General features: G+C 59.2%; 2 protein-coding genes across 2 annotated transcripts; one reads left to right on the forward strand and one right to left on the reverse strand.

Moving 5' to 3' along the window:
* The first annotated feature begins 1090 nt into the window (after nucleotides 1–1090).
* ZNHIT1 (zinc finger HIT-type containing 1) lies at nucleotides 1091–11150 on the forward strand. The gene is made up of 5 exons (XM_077260733.1): nucleotides 1091–1181; nucleotides 9861–10028; nucleotides 10226–10305; nucleotides 10797–10966; nucleotides 11044–11150. The coding sequence occupies exons 1-5, from the start codon at nucleotides 1160–1162 to the stop codon at nucleotides 11063–11065; spliced, it is 462 nt and encodes a 153-aa protein (XP_077116848.1). The 5' UTR covers nucleotides 1091–1159; the 3' UTR covers nucleotides 11066–11150.
* A 3029-nt stretch (nucleotides 11151–14179) lies between these two features.
* LOC143774587 (olfactory receptor 5AP2-like) lies at nucleotides 14180–15109 on the reverse strand. The gene has a single exon (XM_077262337.1). It carries the CDS (start codon nucleotides 15107–15109, stop codon nucleotides 14180–14182), a length of 930 nt encoding a protein of 309 aa, XP_077118452.1.
* Between the last annotated feature and the right edge of the window lie 592 nt (nucleotides 15110–15701).

The following is a 15701-nucleotide window of genomic DNA, read 5'->3' on the forward strand; positions in this document are numbered from 1 at the left end:
ACACGCTCCGAGAAGCTCATTCCCCATCTTCCTTATATATGTAAGGACCAATCACATCACGGCTCTCATACAGGAAATTATGGAAAAAATAAAGCCATACAATCTAATTGGTTGCTATAGCTGAGATCTGACTGGCTTCCAAGGCAAATATTCCAAGAAAAAATGATTGGTTGCTTTGGATGACAACATATGATTGTTCATATAAACGCTGCCTTCTGAGTGGTCAGGTATCAGGATTTGTGATTGGCCCCTTCTTCCTGACTGATGGGGGGCCCCAGTCCCCAGCAGCCCCCAGCCCAATGTCCCCAGCAGCCCCCAGCCCAATGTCCCCAGCAGCCCAATGTCCCCAGCAGCCCCCAGCCCAATGTCCCCAGCAGCCCCCAGCCCAATGTCCCCAGCAGCCCCCAGCCCAATTCCCCCATCCCAATGCCCCCAGCCCAATGTCCCCAGCAGCCCCCAGCCCAATGTCCCCAGCAGCCCAATGTCCCAGCAGCCCCCAGCCCAATGTCCCCAGCAGCCCCCAGCCCAATGTCCCCAGCAGCCCCCAGCCCAATTCCCCCATCCCAATGCCCCCAGCCCAATGTCCCCAGCAGCCCCCAGCCCAATGTCCCAGCAGCCCCCAGCCCAATGTCCCCAGCAGCCCCCAGCCCAATGTCCCCAGCAGCCCCCAGCCCAATGTCCCCAGCAGCCTCCAACCCAATGCCCCCAGCCCAATGTCCCCAGCAGCCCCCAGCCCAATGTCCCCAGCAGCCCAATGTCCCCAGCAGCCCCCAGCCCAATGTCCCCAGCAGCCCAATGTCCCCAGCAGCCCCCAGCCCAATGTCCCCAGCAGCCCCCAGCCCAATGTCCCCAGCAGCCCCCAGCCCAATGTCCCCAGCAGCCCCCAGACCAATCCCTCCTAGCCGGCAGCCTCCAGCACAGGTTCTCCGGGTCTCGCTGGCAGAGGCAGAACCATGAAGATCAGCCGCACGTTGTGTTGTGCGCGGTGTCTGCTGCCCTCTAGTGGTGAAGTGGCGCACAATCAGCGCTTTTAGTTCGTCTCTATGTGACGCATGCGTAGTATGCTCTTTAGCTACCATTACGTTCTGATTGTTACCGTCTTCGCGCATGCGCCGTTCAGTTTTGACCGGGAATCTGGGGAGTGAAGAGAAGACACGGCATGCTGGAGAAAAAACTGTCAGGTGAGGCCGGTGCCGGCAGCGGGGGGAGCACTGACTGCAGCTCCGTGTACAGCACCGGGGACAGGGCTTGTATCTTACGGGGAGCGGCCGGGGTCAGAGGTCAAAGTCCGGTCACGTGATTTCTGTGTATCTAAGCAGGTGATGTGTGATACTCTGCACAGCGGACTACGGGCCTCATGTTCTGCTGAGCTGTGTATCTAATCCCATCATGTGTGATACTGACCGCAGAGCCACGTATCCCGTCCTCCTCCGTATCTCGTCCCCCCCTCCGTATCTCGTCCCCCCCCTCCGTATCTCGTCCCCCTCCGTATCTCGTCCCCCCCCTCCGTATCTCGTCCTCCCCCTCCGTATTTCGTCCTCCCTCCGTATCCTGTCCCCCTCCGTATCTCGTCCCCCCCTCCGTATCTCGTCCCCCTCCGTATCTCGTCCCCCCCTCCGTATCTCGTCCCCCCCCTCCGTATCTCGTCCCCCTCCGTATCTCGTCCCCCCCTCCGTATCTCGTCCTCCCCCTCCGTATCTCGTCCTCCCCCTCCGTATCTCGTCCTCCCCCTCCGTATCTCGTCCTCACCCTCCGTATCTCGTCCCCCTCCGTATCTCGTCCTCACCCTCCGTATCTCGTCCCCCTCCGTATCTCGTCCCCCTCCGTATCTCGTCCCCCTCCGTATCTCGTCCCCCTCCGTATCTCGTCCCCCTCCGTATCTCGTCCCCCTCCGTATCTCGTCCCCCTCCGTATCTCGTCCTCCCCCTCCGTATCTCGTCCCCCCCTCCGTATCTCGTCCTCCCCCTCCGTATCTCGTCCCCCCTCCGTATCTCGTCCTCCCCCTCCGTATCTCGTCCTCCCCCTCCGTATCTCGTCCCCCCTCCGTATCTCGTCCCCCCTCCGTATCTCGTCCCCCCTCCGTATCTCGTCCCCCCTCCGTATCTCGTCCCCCCTCCGTATCCTGTCCCCCCCTCCGTATCCTGTCCCCCTGTGTATCCTGTCCCCCTCCGTATCTCGTCCCCCTCCGTATCTCGTCCTCCCCCTCCGTATCTCGTCCCCCCCTCCGTATCTCGTCCCCCCTCCGTATCCTGTCCCCCTCCGTATCCTGTCCCCCTCCGTATCTCGTCCCCCTCCGTATCTCGTCCCCCTCCGTATCCTGTCCCCCTCCGTATCCTGTCCCCCTCCGTATCTCGTCCCCCTCCGTATCCTGTCCCCCTCCGTATCTCGTCCCCCTCCGTATCTCGTCCCCCTCCGTATCTCGTCCCCCCCTCCGTATCTCATCCCCCCTCCGTATCTCGTCCCCCCCTCCGTATCCTGTCCCCCTCCGTATCCTGTCCCCCTCCGTATCCTGTCCCCCCCTCCGTATCCTGTCCCCCCCTCCGTATCCTGTCCCCCCTCCGTATCCTGTCCCCCTCCGTATCCTGTCCCCCTCCGTATCCTGTCCCCCTCCGTATCCTGTCCCCCTCCGTATCCTGTCCCCCCTCCGTATCCTGTCCCCCTCCGTATCCTGTCCCCCTCCGTATCCTGTCCCCCTCCGTATCCTGTCCCCCTCCGTATCCTGTCCCCCCTCCGTATCCTGTCCCCCCCTCCGTATCCTGTCCCCCCCTCCGTATCCTGTCCCCCCCTCCGTATCCTGTCCCCCCCTCCGTATCCTGTCCCCCCTCCGTATCCTGTCCCCCCTCCGTATCCTGTCCCCCTCCGTATCCTGTCCCCCTCCGTATCCTGTCCCCCTCCGTATCTCGTCCTCCCTCCGTATCCTGTCCCCCTCCGTATCTCGTCCCCCCCTCCGTATCTCGTCCCCCTCCGTATCTCGTCCCCCCCTCCGTATCTCGTCCTCCCCCTCCGTATCTCGTCCTCCCCCTCCGTATCTCGTCCTCACCCTCCGTATCTCGTCCCCCTCCGTATCTCGTCCCCCTCCGTATCTCGTCCCCCTCCGTATCTCGTCCTCCCCCTCCGTATCTCGTCCCCCTCCGTATCTCGTCCCCCCTCCGTATCTCGTCCTCACCCTCCGTATCTCGTCCTCACCCTCCGTATCTCGTCCTCACCCTCCGTATCTCGTCCTCACCCTCCGTATCTCGTCCTCACCCTCCGTATCTCGTCCCCCTCCGTATCTCGTCCCCCTCCGTATCTCGTCCCCCTCCGTATCTCGTCCTCCCCCTCCGTATCTCGTCCCCCTCCGTATCTCGTCCCCCCTCCGTATCTCATCCCCCCTCCGTATCCTGTCCCCCCCTCCGTATCCTGTCCCCCTCCGTATCCTGTCCCCCTCCGTATCCTGTCCCCCTCCGTATCCTGTCCCCCTCCGTATCCTGTCCCCCTCCGTATCCTGTCCCCCTCCGTATCCTGTCCCCCTCCGTATCCTGTCCCCCTCCGTATCCTGTCCCCCTCCGTATCTCGTCCCCCTCCGTATCTCGTCCCCCCCTCCGTATCTCGTCCCCCCCCTCCGTATCTCGTCCCCCCCTCCGTATCTCGTCCCCCCCTCCGTATCTCGTCCTCCCCCTCCGTATCTCGTCCTCCCCCTCCGTATCTCGTCCTCCCCCTCCGTATCTCGTCCTCCCCCTCCGTATCTCGAGCCCCTCCGTATCTCGTCCCCCTCCGTATCTCGTCCCTCTCCGTATCTCGTCCCCCTCCGTATCTCGTCCCCCTCCGTATCTCGTCCTCCCCCTCCGTATCTCGTCCCCCCCTCCCTATCTCGTCCTCCCCCTCCGTATCTCGTCCCCCCCTCCGTATCTCGTCCTCCCCCTCCGTATCTCGTCCCCCCCTCCGTATCTCGTCCTCCCCCTCCGTATCTCGTCCCCCCCTCCGTATCTCGTCCTCCCCCTCCGTATCTCGTCCCCCTCCGTATCTCGTCCTCCCCCTCCGTATCTCGTCCCCCTCCGTATCTCGTCCTCCCCCTCCGTATCTCGTCCCTCTCCGTATCTCGTCCCTCTCCGTATCTCGTCCCTCTCCGTATCTCGTCCCTCTCCGTATCTCGTCCCTCTCCGTATCTCGTCCCTCTCCGTATCTCGTCCCTCTCCGTATCTCGTCCTCCCCCTATCTCGTCCTCCCCCTATCTCGTCCTCCCCCTCCGTATCTCGTCCCCCCCTCCCTATCTCGTCCTCCCCCTCCGTATCTCGTCCCCCCCTCCGTATCTCGTCCTCCCCCTCCGTATCTCGTCCCCCCCTCCGTATCTCGTCCCCCCCTCCGTATCTCGTCCCCCCCTCCGTATCTCGTCCTCCCCCTCCGTATCTCGTCCCCCCCTCCGTATCTCGTCCCCCCCTCCGTATCCTGTCCCCCCCTCCGTATCCTGTCCCCCCCTCCGTATCCTGTCCCCCCCTCCGTATCCTGTCCCCCCCTCCGTATCCTGTCCCCCCCTCCGTATCCTGTCCCCCCTCCGTATCCTGTCCCCCCCTCCGTATCCTGTCCCCCCCTCCGTATCCTGTCCCCCTCCGTATCCTGTCCCCCTCCGTATCCTGTCCCCCTCCGTATCTCGTCCTCCCTCCGTATCCTGTCCCCCTCCGTATCTCGTCCCCCCCTCCGTATCTCGTCCCCCCCTCCGTATCTCGTCTCCCCCTCCGTATCTCGTCCTCCCCCTCCGTATCTCGTCCTCCCTCCGTATCCTGTCCCCCTCCGTATCTCGTCCCCCCCTCCGTATCTCGTCCTCCCCCTCCGTATCTCGTCCTCACCCTCCGTATCTCGTCCCCCTCCGTATCTCGTCCCCCTCCGTATCTCGTCCCCCTCCGTATCTCGTCCCCCTCCGTATCTCGTCCCCCTCCGTATCTCGTCCCCCTCCGTATCTCGTCCCCCTCCGTATCTCGTCCCCCTCCGTATCTCGTCCCCCTCCGTATCTCGTCCCCCTCCGTATCTCGTCCCCCTCCGTATCTCGTCCTCCCCCTCCGTATCTCGTCCCCCCCTCCGTATCTCGTCCCCCTCCGTATCTCGTCCCCCTCCGTATCTCGTCCCCCCTCCGTATCTCGTCCCCCCCTCCGTGTCCTGTCCCCCCCTCCGTATCCTGTCCCCCTGTGTATCCTGTCCCCCTCCGTATCTCGTCCCCCTCCGTATCTCGTCCTCCCCCTCCGTATCTCGTCCCCCCCTCCGTATCTCGTCCTCCCCCTCTGTATCTCGTCCCCCTCCGTATCTCGTCCCCCTCCGTATCTCGTCCCCCTCCGTATCTCGTCCCCCCTCCGTATCTCGTCCCCCCTCCGTATCTCGTCCTCCCCCTCCGTATCTCGTCCCCCCCCTCCGTATCTCGTCCTCCCCCTCCGTATCTCGTCCTCCCCCTCCGTATCTCGTCCTCCCCCTCCGTATCTCGTCCCCCCTCCGTATCTCATCCCCCCTCCGTATCTCGTCCCCCCCTCCGTATCCTGTCCCCCCCTCCGTATCCTGTCCCCCTCCGTATCCTGTCCCCCTCCGTATCCTGTCCCCCTCCGTATCCTGTCCCCCTCCGTATCCTGTCCCCCTCCGTATCCTGTCCCCCTCCGTATCCTGTCCCCCTCCGTATCCTGTCTTCCTCCGTATCCTGTCCCCCTCCGTATCCTGTCCCCCTCCGTATCCTGTCCCCCTCCGTATCTCGTCCCCCTCCGTATCTCGTCCCCCCCTCCGTATCTCGTCCCCCCCCTCCGTATCTCGTCCCCCCCTCCGTATCTCGTCCCCCCCTCCGTATCTCGTCCCCCCTCCGTATCTCGTCCCCCCTCCGTATCTCGTCCTCCCCCTCCGTATCTCCTCCCCCTCCGTATCTCGTCCTCCCCCTCCGTATCTCGTCCCCCTCCGTATCTCGTCCCCCTCCGTATCTCGTCCCTCTCCGTATCTCGTCCCCCTCCGTATCTCGTCCCCCTCCGTATCTCGTCCTCCCCCTCCGTATCTCGTCCCTCTCCGTATCTCGTCCCTCTCCGTATCTCGTCCCTCTCCGTATCTCGTCCCTCTCCGTATCTCGTCCCTCTCCGTATCTCGTCCCTCTCCGTATCTCGTCCCTCTCCGTATCTCGTCCCTCTCCGTATCTCGTCCCTCTCCGTATCTCGTCCCTCTCCGTATCTCGTCCCTCTCCGTATCTCGTCCCTCTCCGTATCTCGTCCCTCTCCGTATCTCGTCCCTCTCCGTATCTCGTCCCTCTCCGTATCTCGTCCCTCTCCGTATCTCGTCCTCCCCCTCCGTATCTCGTCCTCCCCCTCCGTATCTCGTGCCCCCCTCCGTATCTCGTCCCCCCCTCCCTATCTCGTCCTCCCCCTCCGTATCTCGTCCCCCCCTCCGTATCTCGTCCTCCCCCTCCGTATCTCGTCCCCCTCCGTATCCTGTCCCCCCCTCCGTATCCTGTCCCCCCCTCCGTATCCTGTCCCCCTCCGTATCCTGTCCCCCTCCGTATCCTGTCCCCCTCCGTATCCTGTCCCCCCTCCGTATCTCGTCCTCCCTCCGTATCCTGTCCCCCTCCGTATCTCGTCCCCCCCTCCGTATCTCGTCCCCCCCTCCGTATCTCGTCCTCCCCCTCCGTATCTCGTCCTCCCTCCGTATCCTGTCCCCCTCCGTATCTCGTCCCCCCCTCCGTATCTCGTCCTCCCCCTCCGTATCTCGTCCTCACCCTCCGTATCTCGTCCCCCTCCGTATCTCGTCCCCCTCCGTATCTCGTCCCCCTCCGTATCTCGTCCCCCTCCGTATCTCGTCCCCCTCCGTATCTCGTCCCCCTCCGTATCTCGTCCCCCTCCGTATCTCGTCCCCCTCCGTATCTCGTCCTCCCCCTCCGTATCTCCTCCCCCTCCGTATCTCCTCCCCCTCCGTATCTCGTCCTCCCCCTCCGTATCTCGTCCTCCCCCTCCGTATCTCGCCCCCCCCTCCGTATCTCGTCCCCCCCTCCGTATCTCGTTTTCCCCCTCCGTATCTCGTCCCCCTCCGTATCTCGTCCCCCTCCGTATCTCGTCCCCCTCCGTATCTCGTCCCCCTCCGTATCTCGTCCCCCTCCGTATCTCGTCCCCCTCCGTATCTCGTCCTCCCCCTCCGTATCTCGTCCCCCTCCGTATCTCGTCCCTCTCCGTATCTCGTCATCCCCCTCCGTATCTCGTCCCCCCCTCCGTATCTCGTCCCCCCTCCGTATCCTGTCCCCCTCCGTATCTCGTCCCCCCCTCCGTATCTCGTCCTCCCTCCGTATCTCGTCCCCCTCCGTATCTCGTCCCCCTCCGTATCTCGTCCCCCCCTCCGTATCTCGTCCCCCCTCCGTATCTCGTCCCCCCCTCCCGTATCTCGTCCCCCCTCCGTATCTCGTACCCCCCTCCGTATCTCGTCCCCCCTCCGTATCCTGTCCCCCTCCGTATCTCGTCCCTCTCCGTATCTCGTCCTCCCCCTCCGTATCTCGTCCTCCCCCTCCGTATCTCGTCCTCCCCCTCCGTATCTCGTCCTCCCCCTCCGTATCTCGTCCCCCCCCTCCGTATCTCGTCCCCCCCTCCGTATCTCGTCCCCCCCCCTCCGTATCTCGTCCCCCCCTCCGTATCTCGTCCCCCCCTCCGTATCTCGTCCCCCCCCTCCGTATCTCGTCCCCCCCTCCGTATCTCGTCCCCCCCCTCCGTATCTCGTCCCCCCCTCCGTATCTCGTCCTCCCTCCGTATCCTGTCCCCCTCCGTATCTCGTCCCCCCCTCCGTATCTCGTCCTCCCCCTCCGTATCTCGTCCTCCCCCTCCGTATCTCGTCCCCCCCTCCGTATCTCGTCCCCCCCTCCGTATCCTGTCCCCCTCCGTATCCTGTCCCCCTCCGTATCCTGTCCCCCTCCGTATCCTGTCCCCCTCTGTATCTCGTCCCTCCCTGTATCTCGTCCCTCCCTGTATCTCATCCCTCGCTGTATCTCATCCCTCCCCGTATCTCATCTCTCGCTGTATCTCATCCCTCGCTGTATCTCGTCCCTTGCCGTATCTCGTCCCTCGCTGTATCTCGTCCCTCGCTGTATCTCATCCCTCCCCGTATCTCATCCCTCGCTGTATCTCATCCCTCCCCGTATCTCATCCCTCGCCGTATCTCATCCCTCCCCGTATCTCATCTCTCGCTGTATCTCATCCCTCGCTGTATCTCGTCCCTTGCCGTATCTCGTCCCTTGCCGTATCTCATCCCTCGCTGTATCTCATCCCTCGCTGTATCTCATCCCTCGCTGTATCTCATCCCTCCCTGTATCTCGTCCCTCGCTGTATCTCGTCCCTCGCTGTATCTCGTCCCTCCCTGTATCTCGTCCCTCCCTGTATCTCATCCCTCGCTGTATCTCATCCCTCCCCGTATCTCATCTCTCGCTGTATCTCATCCCTCGCTGTATCTCATCCCTCGCTGTATCTCAACCCTCGCTGTATCTCATCCCTCCCCGTATCTCATCTCTCGCTGTATCTCATCCCTCGCTGTATCTCGTCCCTTGCCGTATCTCGTCCCTCGCTGTATCTCGTCCCTCGCTGTATCTCATCCCTCGCTGTATCTCATCCCTCCCCGTATCTCATCTCTCGCTGTATCTCATCCCTCGCTGTATCTCGTCCCTTGCCGTATCTCGTCCCTTGCCGTATCTCGTCCCTCGCTGTATCTCGTCCCTCGCTGTATCTCGTCCCTCGCTGTATCTCATCCCTCGCTGTATCTCGTCCCTCCCTGTATCTCGTCCCTCGCTGTATCTCGTCCCTCCCTGTATCTCGTCCCTCCCTGTATCTCGTCCCTCGCTGTATCTCGTCCCTCGCTGTATCTCGTCCCTCGCTGTATCTCGTCCCTCGCTGTATCTCATCCCTCGCTGTATCTCGTCCCTCGCTGTATCTCGTCCCTCGCTGTATCTCATCCCTCCCCGTATCTCATCTCTCGCTGTATCTCGTCCCTCGCTGTATCTCGTCCCTCGCTGTATCTCGTCCCTAGCTGTATCTCGTCCCTCCCCGTATCTCATCCCTCCCCGTATCTCATCCCTCCCCGTATCTCATCCCTCGCTGTATCTCATCCCTCGCTGTATCTCATCCCTCCCCGTATCTCATCTCTCGCTGTATCTCATCCCTCGCTGTATCTCGTCCCTCGCTGTATCTCGTCCCTCCCTGTATCTCGTCCCTCGCTGTATCTCGTCCCTCCCTGTATCTCATCTCTCGCTGTATCTCATCCCTCGCTGTATCTCGTCCCTTGCCGTATCTCGTCCCTTGCCGTATCTCGTCCCTCGCTGTATCTCGTCCCTCGCTGTATCTCGTCCCTCGCTGTATCTCGTCCCTCGCTGTATCTCGTCCCTCGCTGTATCTCGTCCCTCCCTGTATCTCGTCCCTCGCTGTATCTCGTCCCTCCCTGTATCTCGTCCCTCCCTGTATCTCGTCCCTCGCTGTATCTCGTCCCTCGCTGTATCTCGTCCCTCGCTGTATCTCGTCCCTCGCTGTATCTCGTCCCTCGCTGTATCTCATCCCTCCCCGTATCTCATCTCTCGCTGTATCTCGTCCCTCGCTGTATCTCGTCCCTCGCTGTATCTCGTCCCTAGCTGTATCTCGTCCCTCCCCGTATCTCATCCCTCCCCGTATCTCATCCCTCCCCGTATCTCATCCCTCGCTGTATCTCATCCCTCCCTGTATCTCATCCCTCCCTGTATCTCATCCCTCCCTGTATCTCGTCCCTCGCTGTATCTCGTCCCTCCCCGTATCTCATCTGTCGCTGTATCTCGTCCCTCCCTGTATCTCGTCCCTCCCTGTATCTCGTCCCTCGCTGTATCTCGTCCCTCCCCGTATCTCATCTGTCGCTGTATCTCATCCCCACAGTGCGCTCCAATGACCCCTCTCAGCGGCGGGTGCTGGACTCGGCCACGCGGCAGCGGCGTCTGACCCGGCAGCTGGAGGCGCTGGAGAAGGACAACTTCCAGGACGACCCTCACGCCAACCTCCCCCAGCTGAAGAGGCTGCCGCAGTTCGACGACGACCACGAGACGGGTGAGGCTGATACCAGAGGACACTAGCTCCCATTGGGCTGGGTGGGATGTCTTCCTGAGCAGCGGTGCTGGATGAGAGGAGAACTCCCATCCTCCGCACATGATGGGTGATGCTGTAGTGTAATCTCAGAAGCAGCGAGAGCGCTGCTGCCACCCGGTGGTGGAAAAGCGGAATAACGGCCGTCATTACATTCACAGGGAAGAAGAAGAAGAAAACGCGCGGAGATCACTTCAAGCTGCGATTCCGCAAGAACTTCCAGGCGCTTCTGGAGGAGCAGGTGGGTGTCATCCTGCTGGGGGTGGGCTCACAGCTCCCTGGTGTCACCCTGATGGAGGACGGCTCACAGCCCCCTGGTGTCTCCCTGATGCAGGTTGGCTCACAGCCCCCAGTGTCACCCTGATGGAGGCGGACTCACAGCCCTCTACTCTCACCCTGCTAGGGGCGGGGTCTCATCCCCCTACTCTCACCCTGCAGGGGACGGGCTCACAGCCCCCTGGTGTCTCCCTGATGGAGGTGGGCTCACAGCCCCCTGGGTCACCCTAATGGAGACGGGCTCACAGCCCCCGCTACTCTCACCCAGCTAGGGGCAGGGTCTCATCCCCCTTCTCTCACCCTGCAGTGGGAGGGCTCACAGCCCCCTTCTCTCACCCTGCAGGGGGCGGGCTCACTGCCTCCACGGTATCACCCTGATGGAGGCGGGCTCACAGCCCTCTACTCTCACCCTGCAGGGGGCGGGGCCACACTCTGCTGACATTTGCTCTCTTGCAGAACCTGAGTGTCTCGGAGGGTCCTAACTACCTGACCGCCTGCTCCCCGGCCTCCGGCTTCCCGCAGCGTCACTTCTGCTCGGTGTGCGGCTTCCCCTCGCACTACTGCTGTGTGTCCTGTGGGGCGCGCTACTGCTGTGTGAAGTGTCTGGGGACTCACCAGGAGACCAGGTGAGGAAGCTCCGCCCTCCTTGCTCCTCCCCCTTGCCACTGATGTCCCCTTTAACCCTTCCTTGTCTGTGTCGCAGGTGCCTGAAGTGGACGGTGTGACGGCAGCGGTGGCCGAGCCTTTCCTGTAAATATGTTGATTTGTGATTGGAGCTTTTATTTCTCAATAAACCTCGATGTTTTGTTACTTGTGAAGTTTCTCCGGCGCCGCGGATCTGACGGCTGTGCGAGGACTGCAGCGTAACGGTAGAATTATCTGTGTGCCAGTAATGCGGCCTCCACCGCCATGTGTGCGGCAAGCGGCGGGGCTCCTGCTCTACCACCATAGAGATATATACCATATACACTGCTCAGAGAAATAAGGGGAACACTAAAATCCCACCTCCTAGATTTCTCGTCCCTCGCTGTATCTCGTCCCTCGCTGTATCTCGTCCCTCGCTGTATCTCGTCCCTCGCTGTATCTCGTCCCTCCCTGTATCTCGTCCCTCGCTGTATCTCGTCCCTCGCTGTATCTCGTCCCTCCCTGTATCTCGTCCCTCGCTGTATCTCGTCCCTCGCTGTATCTCGTCCCTCGCTGTATCTCGTCCCTCCCTGTATCTCGTCCCTCCCTGTATCTCGTCCCTCGCTGTATCTCGTCCCTCCCTGTATCTCGTCCCTCGCTGTATCTCGTCCCTCCCTGTATCTCGTCCTTCCCTGTATCTCGTCCCTCGCTGTATCTCGTCCCTCGCTGTATCTCGTCCCTCCCTGTATCTCGTCCCTCGCCGTATCTCGTCCCTCGCCGTATCTCGTCCCCCTCCGTATCTCGTCCCCCTCCGTGTCTCGTCTTCTCCTCTCTGTGTCTCATCCATATCTCATCCCTCGCTGTATCTCATCCCTCCCTGTATCTCATCCCTCGCTGTATCTCATCCCTCCCTGTATCTCATCCCTCGCTGTATCTCATCCCTCGCTGTATCTCATCCCTCGCTGTATCTCATCCCTCGCTGTATCTCATCCCTCGCTGTATCTCATCCCTCGCTGTATCTCATCCCTCCCTGTATCTCATCCCTCGCTGTATCTCATCCCTCGCTGTATCTCATCCCTCGCTGTATCTCATCCCTCGCTGTATCTCATCCCTCGCTGTATCTCATCCCTCGCTGTATCTCATCCCTCGCTGTATCTCATCCCTCCCTGTATCTCGTCCCTCGCTGTATCTCATCCCTCCCTGTATCTCATCCCTCGCTGTATCTCATCCCTCGCTGTATCTCATCCCTCGCTGTATCTCATCCCTCCCTGTATCTCATCCCTCCCTGTATCTCGTCCCTCTCTGTGTCTCGTCCGTATCTTGTCCATATCTCTATGTTGATTTGTGATTGGAGCTTTTATTTCTCAATAAACCTCGATGCTTTGTTACTTGTGAAGTTTCTCCGGCGCCGCGGATCTGACGGCTGTGCGAGGACTGCAGCGTAACGGTAGAATTATCTGTGTGCCAGTAATGCGGCCTCCACCGCCATGTGTGCGGCGAGCGGCGGGGCTCCTGCTCTACGACCATAGAGATATATACCATATACACTGCTCAGAAAAATAAGGGGAACACTAAAATCCCACCTCCTAGATTTCACTGAATGGAATATTCCAGGTGTAATTTTTTATTCATTACATAGTGGAATGTGCTGAGAACAATAAAACCTAAAAATGATCAATGTAAATCACAACTAATATCCCACGGAGGTCTGGAGTTGGAATGATGCTCAAAATCAAAGTGGAAAATGAAGTTACAGACTGATCCAACTTCAGTGGAAATGCCTCAAGACAAGGAAATGATGCTCAGTAGTGTGTGTGGCCTCCACGTGTCTGTATGACCTCCCTACAACACCTGGGCATGCTCCTGATGAGGCGACGGATGGTCTCCTGAGGGATCTCCTCCCAGACCTGGACTAAAGCATCCGCCAACTCCTGGACAGTCTGTGGCGCAATGTGATGTTGGTGGATGGTGCGAGACATGATGTCCCAGATGTGCTCAATCGGATTCAGGTCTGGGGAACGGGCGGGCCAGTCCATAGCTTCAATGCCTTCATCTTGCAGGAACTGCTGACACACTCCAGCCACATGAGGTCTGGCATTGTCCTGCATTAGGAGGAACCCAGGGCCAACCACACCAGCATATGGTCTCACAAGGGGTCTGAGGATCTCATCTCGGTACCTAATGGCTGTCAGGCTACCTCTGGCGAGCACATGGAGGGCTGTGCAGCCCTCCAAAGAGATGCCACCCCACACCATTACTGACCCACTGCCAAACCGGTCATGCTGAAGGATGTTGCAGGCAGCAGATCACTCTCCACAGCGTCTCCAGACTCTGTCACATCTATCACATGTGCTCAGTGTGAACTGTTTTCATCTGTGAAGAGCACAGGGTGCCAGTGGCGAATTTGCCAATCCTGATTTTCTGTGGCAAATGCCAAGCGTCCTGCACGGTGTTGAGCTGTGAGCACAACCCCCATCTGTGGACATCGGGCACTCAGACCATCCACATGGAGTCGCTTTCTAACCATTTGTGCAGACATGCACATTTGTGGCCTGCTGGAGGTCATTTTGCAGGGCTCTGGCAGTGCTCCTCCTGTTCCGCCTTGTACAAAGGTGAAGGTAGTGGTCCTGCTGCTGGGTTGTTTCCCTCCTACGGCCCCCTCCATGTCTCCTGGTGTACAGGTCTGTCTCCTGGCAGCGCCTCCAGCGTCTGGACACTACGCTGACACACACAGCAAACCTTCTTGCCACAGCTCCCATTGATGTGCCATCCTGGATGAGCTGCACTACCTGAGCCACTTGTGTGGGTTGTAGAGTCCGTCTCATGCTACCACGAGTGTGAAAGCACAACCAACATTCAAAAGTGACCAAAACATCAGCCAGAAAGCATTGGTACTGAGATGTGGTCTGTGGTCCCCACCTGCAGAACCTCTCCTTTATTGAGGGGGTCTTGATAATTGCCAATAATTTCCATCTGTTGTCTATTCCATTTGCACAACAGCATGTGACATTGATTGTCAATCAGTGTCGCTTCCTAAGTGGACAGTTTGATTTCACAGAAGTTTGATTTACTTGCAGTTAGATTTTCTTGCTGTCTGGCAAACCATGAGGTTGTGTTCTGGACGTATATTCCCTTTTTCATTGGCCTCCCGCTGCCTCATTGGGTTCCATTAGTTTTTTGGAGAATCCTCTAGGACCATTGCGCACCCTGGTGCCTCATGTAGATTTCCGCATGACCTCTACGATCACCCGTTTCACTTCTTGGTTCCTTAAGCTGTATATAATAGGATTCAGCATCGGTATCATGACCGAATAGAACACGGAGACCACCTTGTCCCGCTTCCCGAAGCCTGTGGCTGGAGGACGAAGATAGATGGAGAAGACCGTCCCATAGAAGATGGAGACGCAAGTGAGATGGGAAGAGCATGTACTGAAGGCCTTTTTCCTGCCCTCAGTTGACTTCATCCTCAGGATGGAGGAGATAATCAGAGTGTATGAGACTAAGACAGTCACCATAGAACCGATCCCACAGGAACATGTGAAGAAGACGGTTACCATGTCACATAGTAGGGTGCTGGAGCTCGACAATGCGAGAAGTGGAGGGATGTCACAGTAGAAATGGTCCAGTAGGTTTGGCCCGTGGAATTGGAGATGGAAGATGCAGCCTGTTTGCACAGTTGACTGCAAGAAGCCAATGGAGGAGGCAAGGAGAATCAGGCCCAGACATCTGCTTCTGGTCATTATGGACACATAATGGAGAGGGTGACAGATGGCCACATACCGGTCATACGACATACTCGAGAGCAGGAGAGCTTCAGTGACCGCCAGGGAGGCAAAGAAGAAGAGCTGCAGGGCACAGCCGGTGAATGATATAGACTTCACTGAGGAAAGCAGGTCGAAAAGCATCTTGGGCGTCACCACTGAGGAGTAGCAGAGGTCAACCATGGATAGATAAGACAGGAAGAAGTACATGGGGCCATGGAGTGTGGTGGAGATATGGACAAGAGCCATCATGCCAATGTTACCCACTACGGTCACTGTGTAGACCACCAAGAAAAGCGTGAAGAGGAACGGGACGAGCCTCTCGTTGTCTGTCAGTCCAGAAAAAAGGAACATAGCAACTTGTGTCTTGTTGATGGCGTCCATTGTCCTCTGTAATTATGAAAATAAGACATTAAACAAATATATGAAGGACGGACCTTTCTATGTGTGGGTGATGAGCTCGAAGATCTTCCCTTGCGTGGATGACAGGTCATGTAAGTCTTAACGGTGTGGGTTAAAAACCCTGTGACTCTTAGCTAAGAGTCATGGGGCCTATTACCCACCCCGCTAAGAGTCACAGTTCCCTTCACCCACTGCTAATAGCAATAGGGCTGTCACCCACACAGCTTAGAGTCAGGTTCGCTATCCATGCCGCTATGAGTCACAAGGCTCGTCATCAACGCTACTAAGAGTCACAGAGCTCATCATCAACGCCGCTAAGAGTCACAGGGCTCCTCATCAATGCCGCTAAGAGTCTCAGGTCGTCATCAATGCCGCTAAGAGTCACAGGGCTCATCATCAATGCCGCTAAGAGTCTCAGGGTTCGTCATCAACGCCGCTAAGAGTCACAGGGCTCATCATCAATGCCGCTAAGAGTCTCAGGGCTCATCATCAATGCCGCTAAGAGTCTCAGGGCTCATCATCAATGCCGCTAAGAGTCACAGGGTTCGTCATTAATGCCGCTAAGAGTCTCAGG

This window comes from Ranitomeya variabilis, chromosome 5 (assembly GCF_051348905.1).
Source record: "Ranitomeya variabilis isolate aRanVar5 chromosome 5, aRanVar5.hap1, whole genome shotgun sequence".
Taxonomy (NCBI): domain Eukaryota; kingdom Metazoa; phylum Chordata; class Amphibia; order Anura; family Dendrobatidae; genus Ranitomeya; species Ranitomeya variabilis.

Bases quoted from the DNA above. Each gene is read 5' to 3' on its own strand.
- LOC143774587 (XM_077262337.1), bottom strand. From the start codon at position 15,109: ATGGACGCCATCAACAAGACACAAGTTGCTATGTTCCTTTTTTCTGGA.
- ZNHIT1 (XM_077260733.1), top strand. From the start codon at position 1,160: ATGCTGGAGAAAAAACTGTCAG. The intron at 1,182-9,860 runs GTGAGGCCGGTG...TCATCCCCACAG, and splicing joins GCTGGAGAAAAAACTGTCAG to TGCGCTCCAATGACCCCTCT. The intron at 10,967-11,043 runs GTGAGGAAGCTC...TCTGTGTCGCAG, and splicing joins GGGACTCACCAGGAGACCAG to GTGCCTGAAGTGGACGGTGT.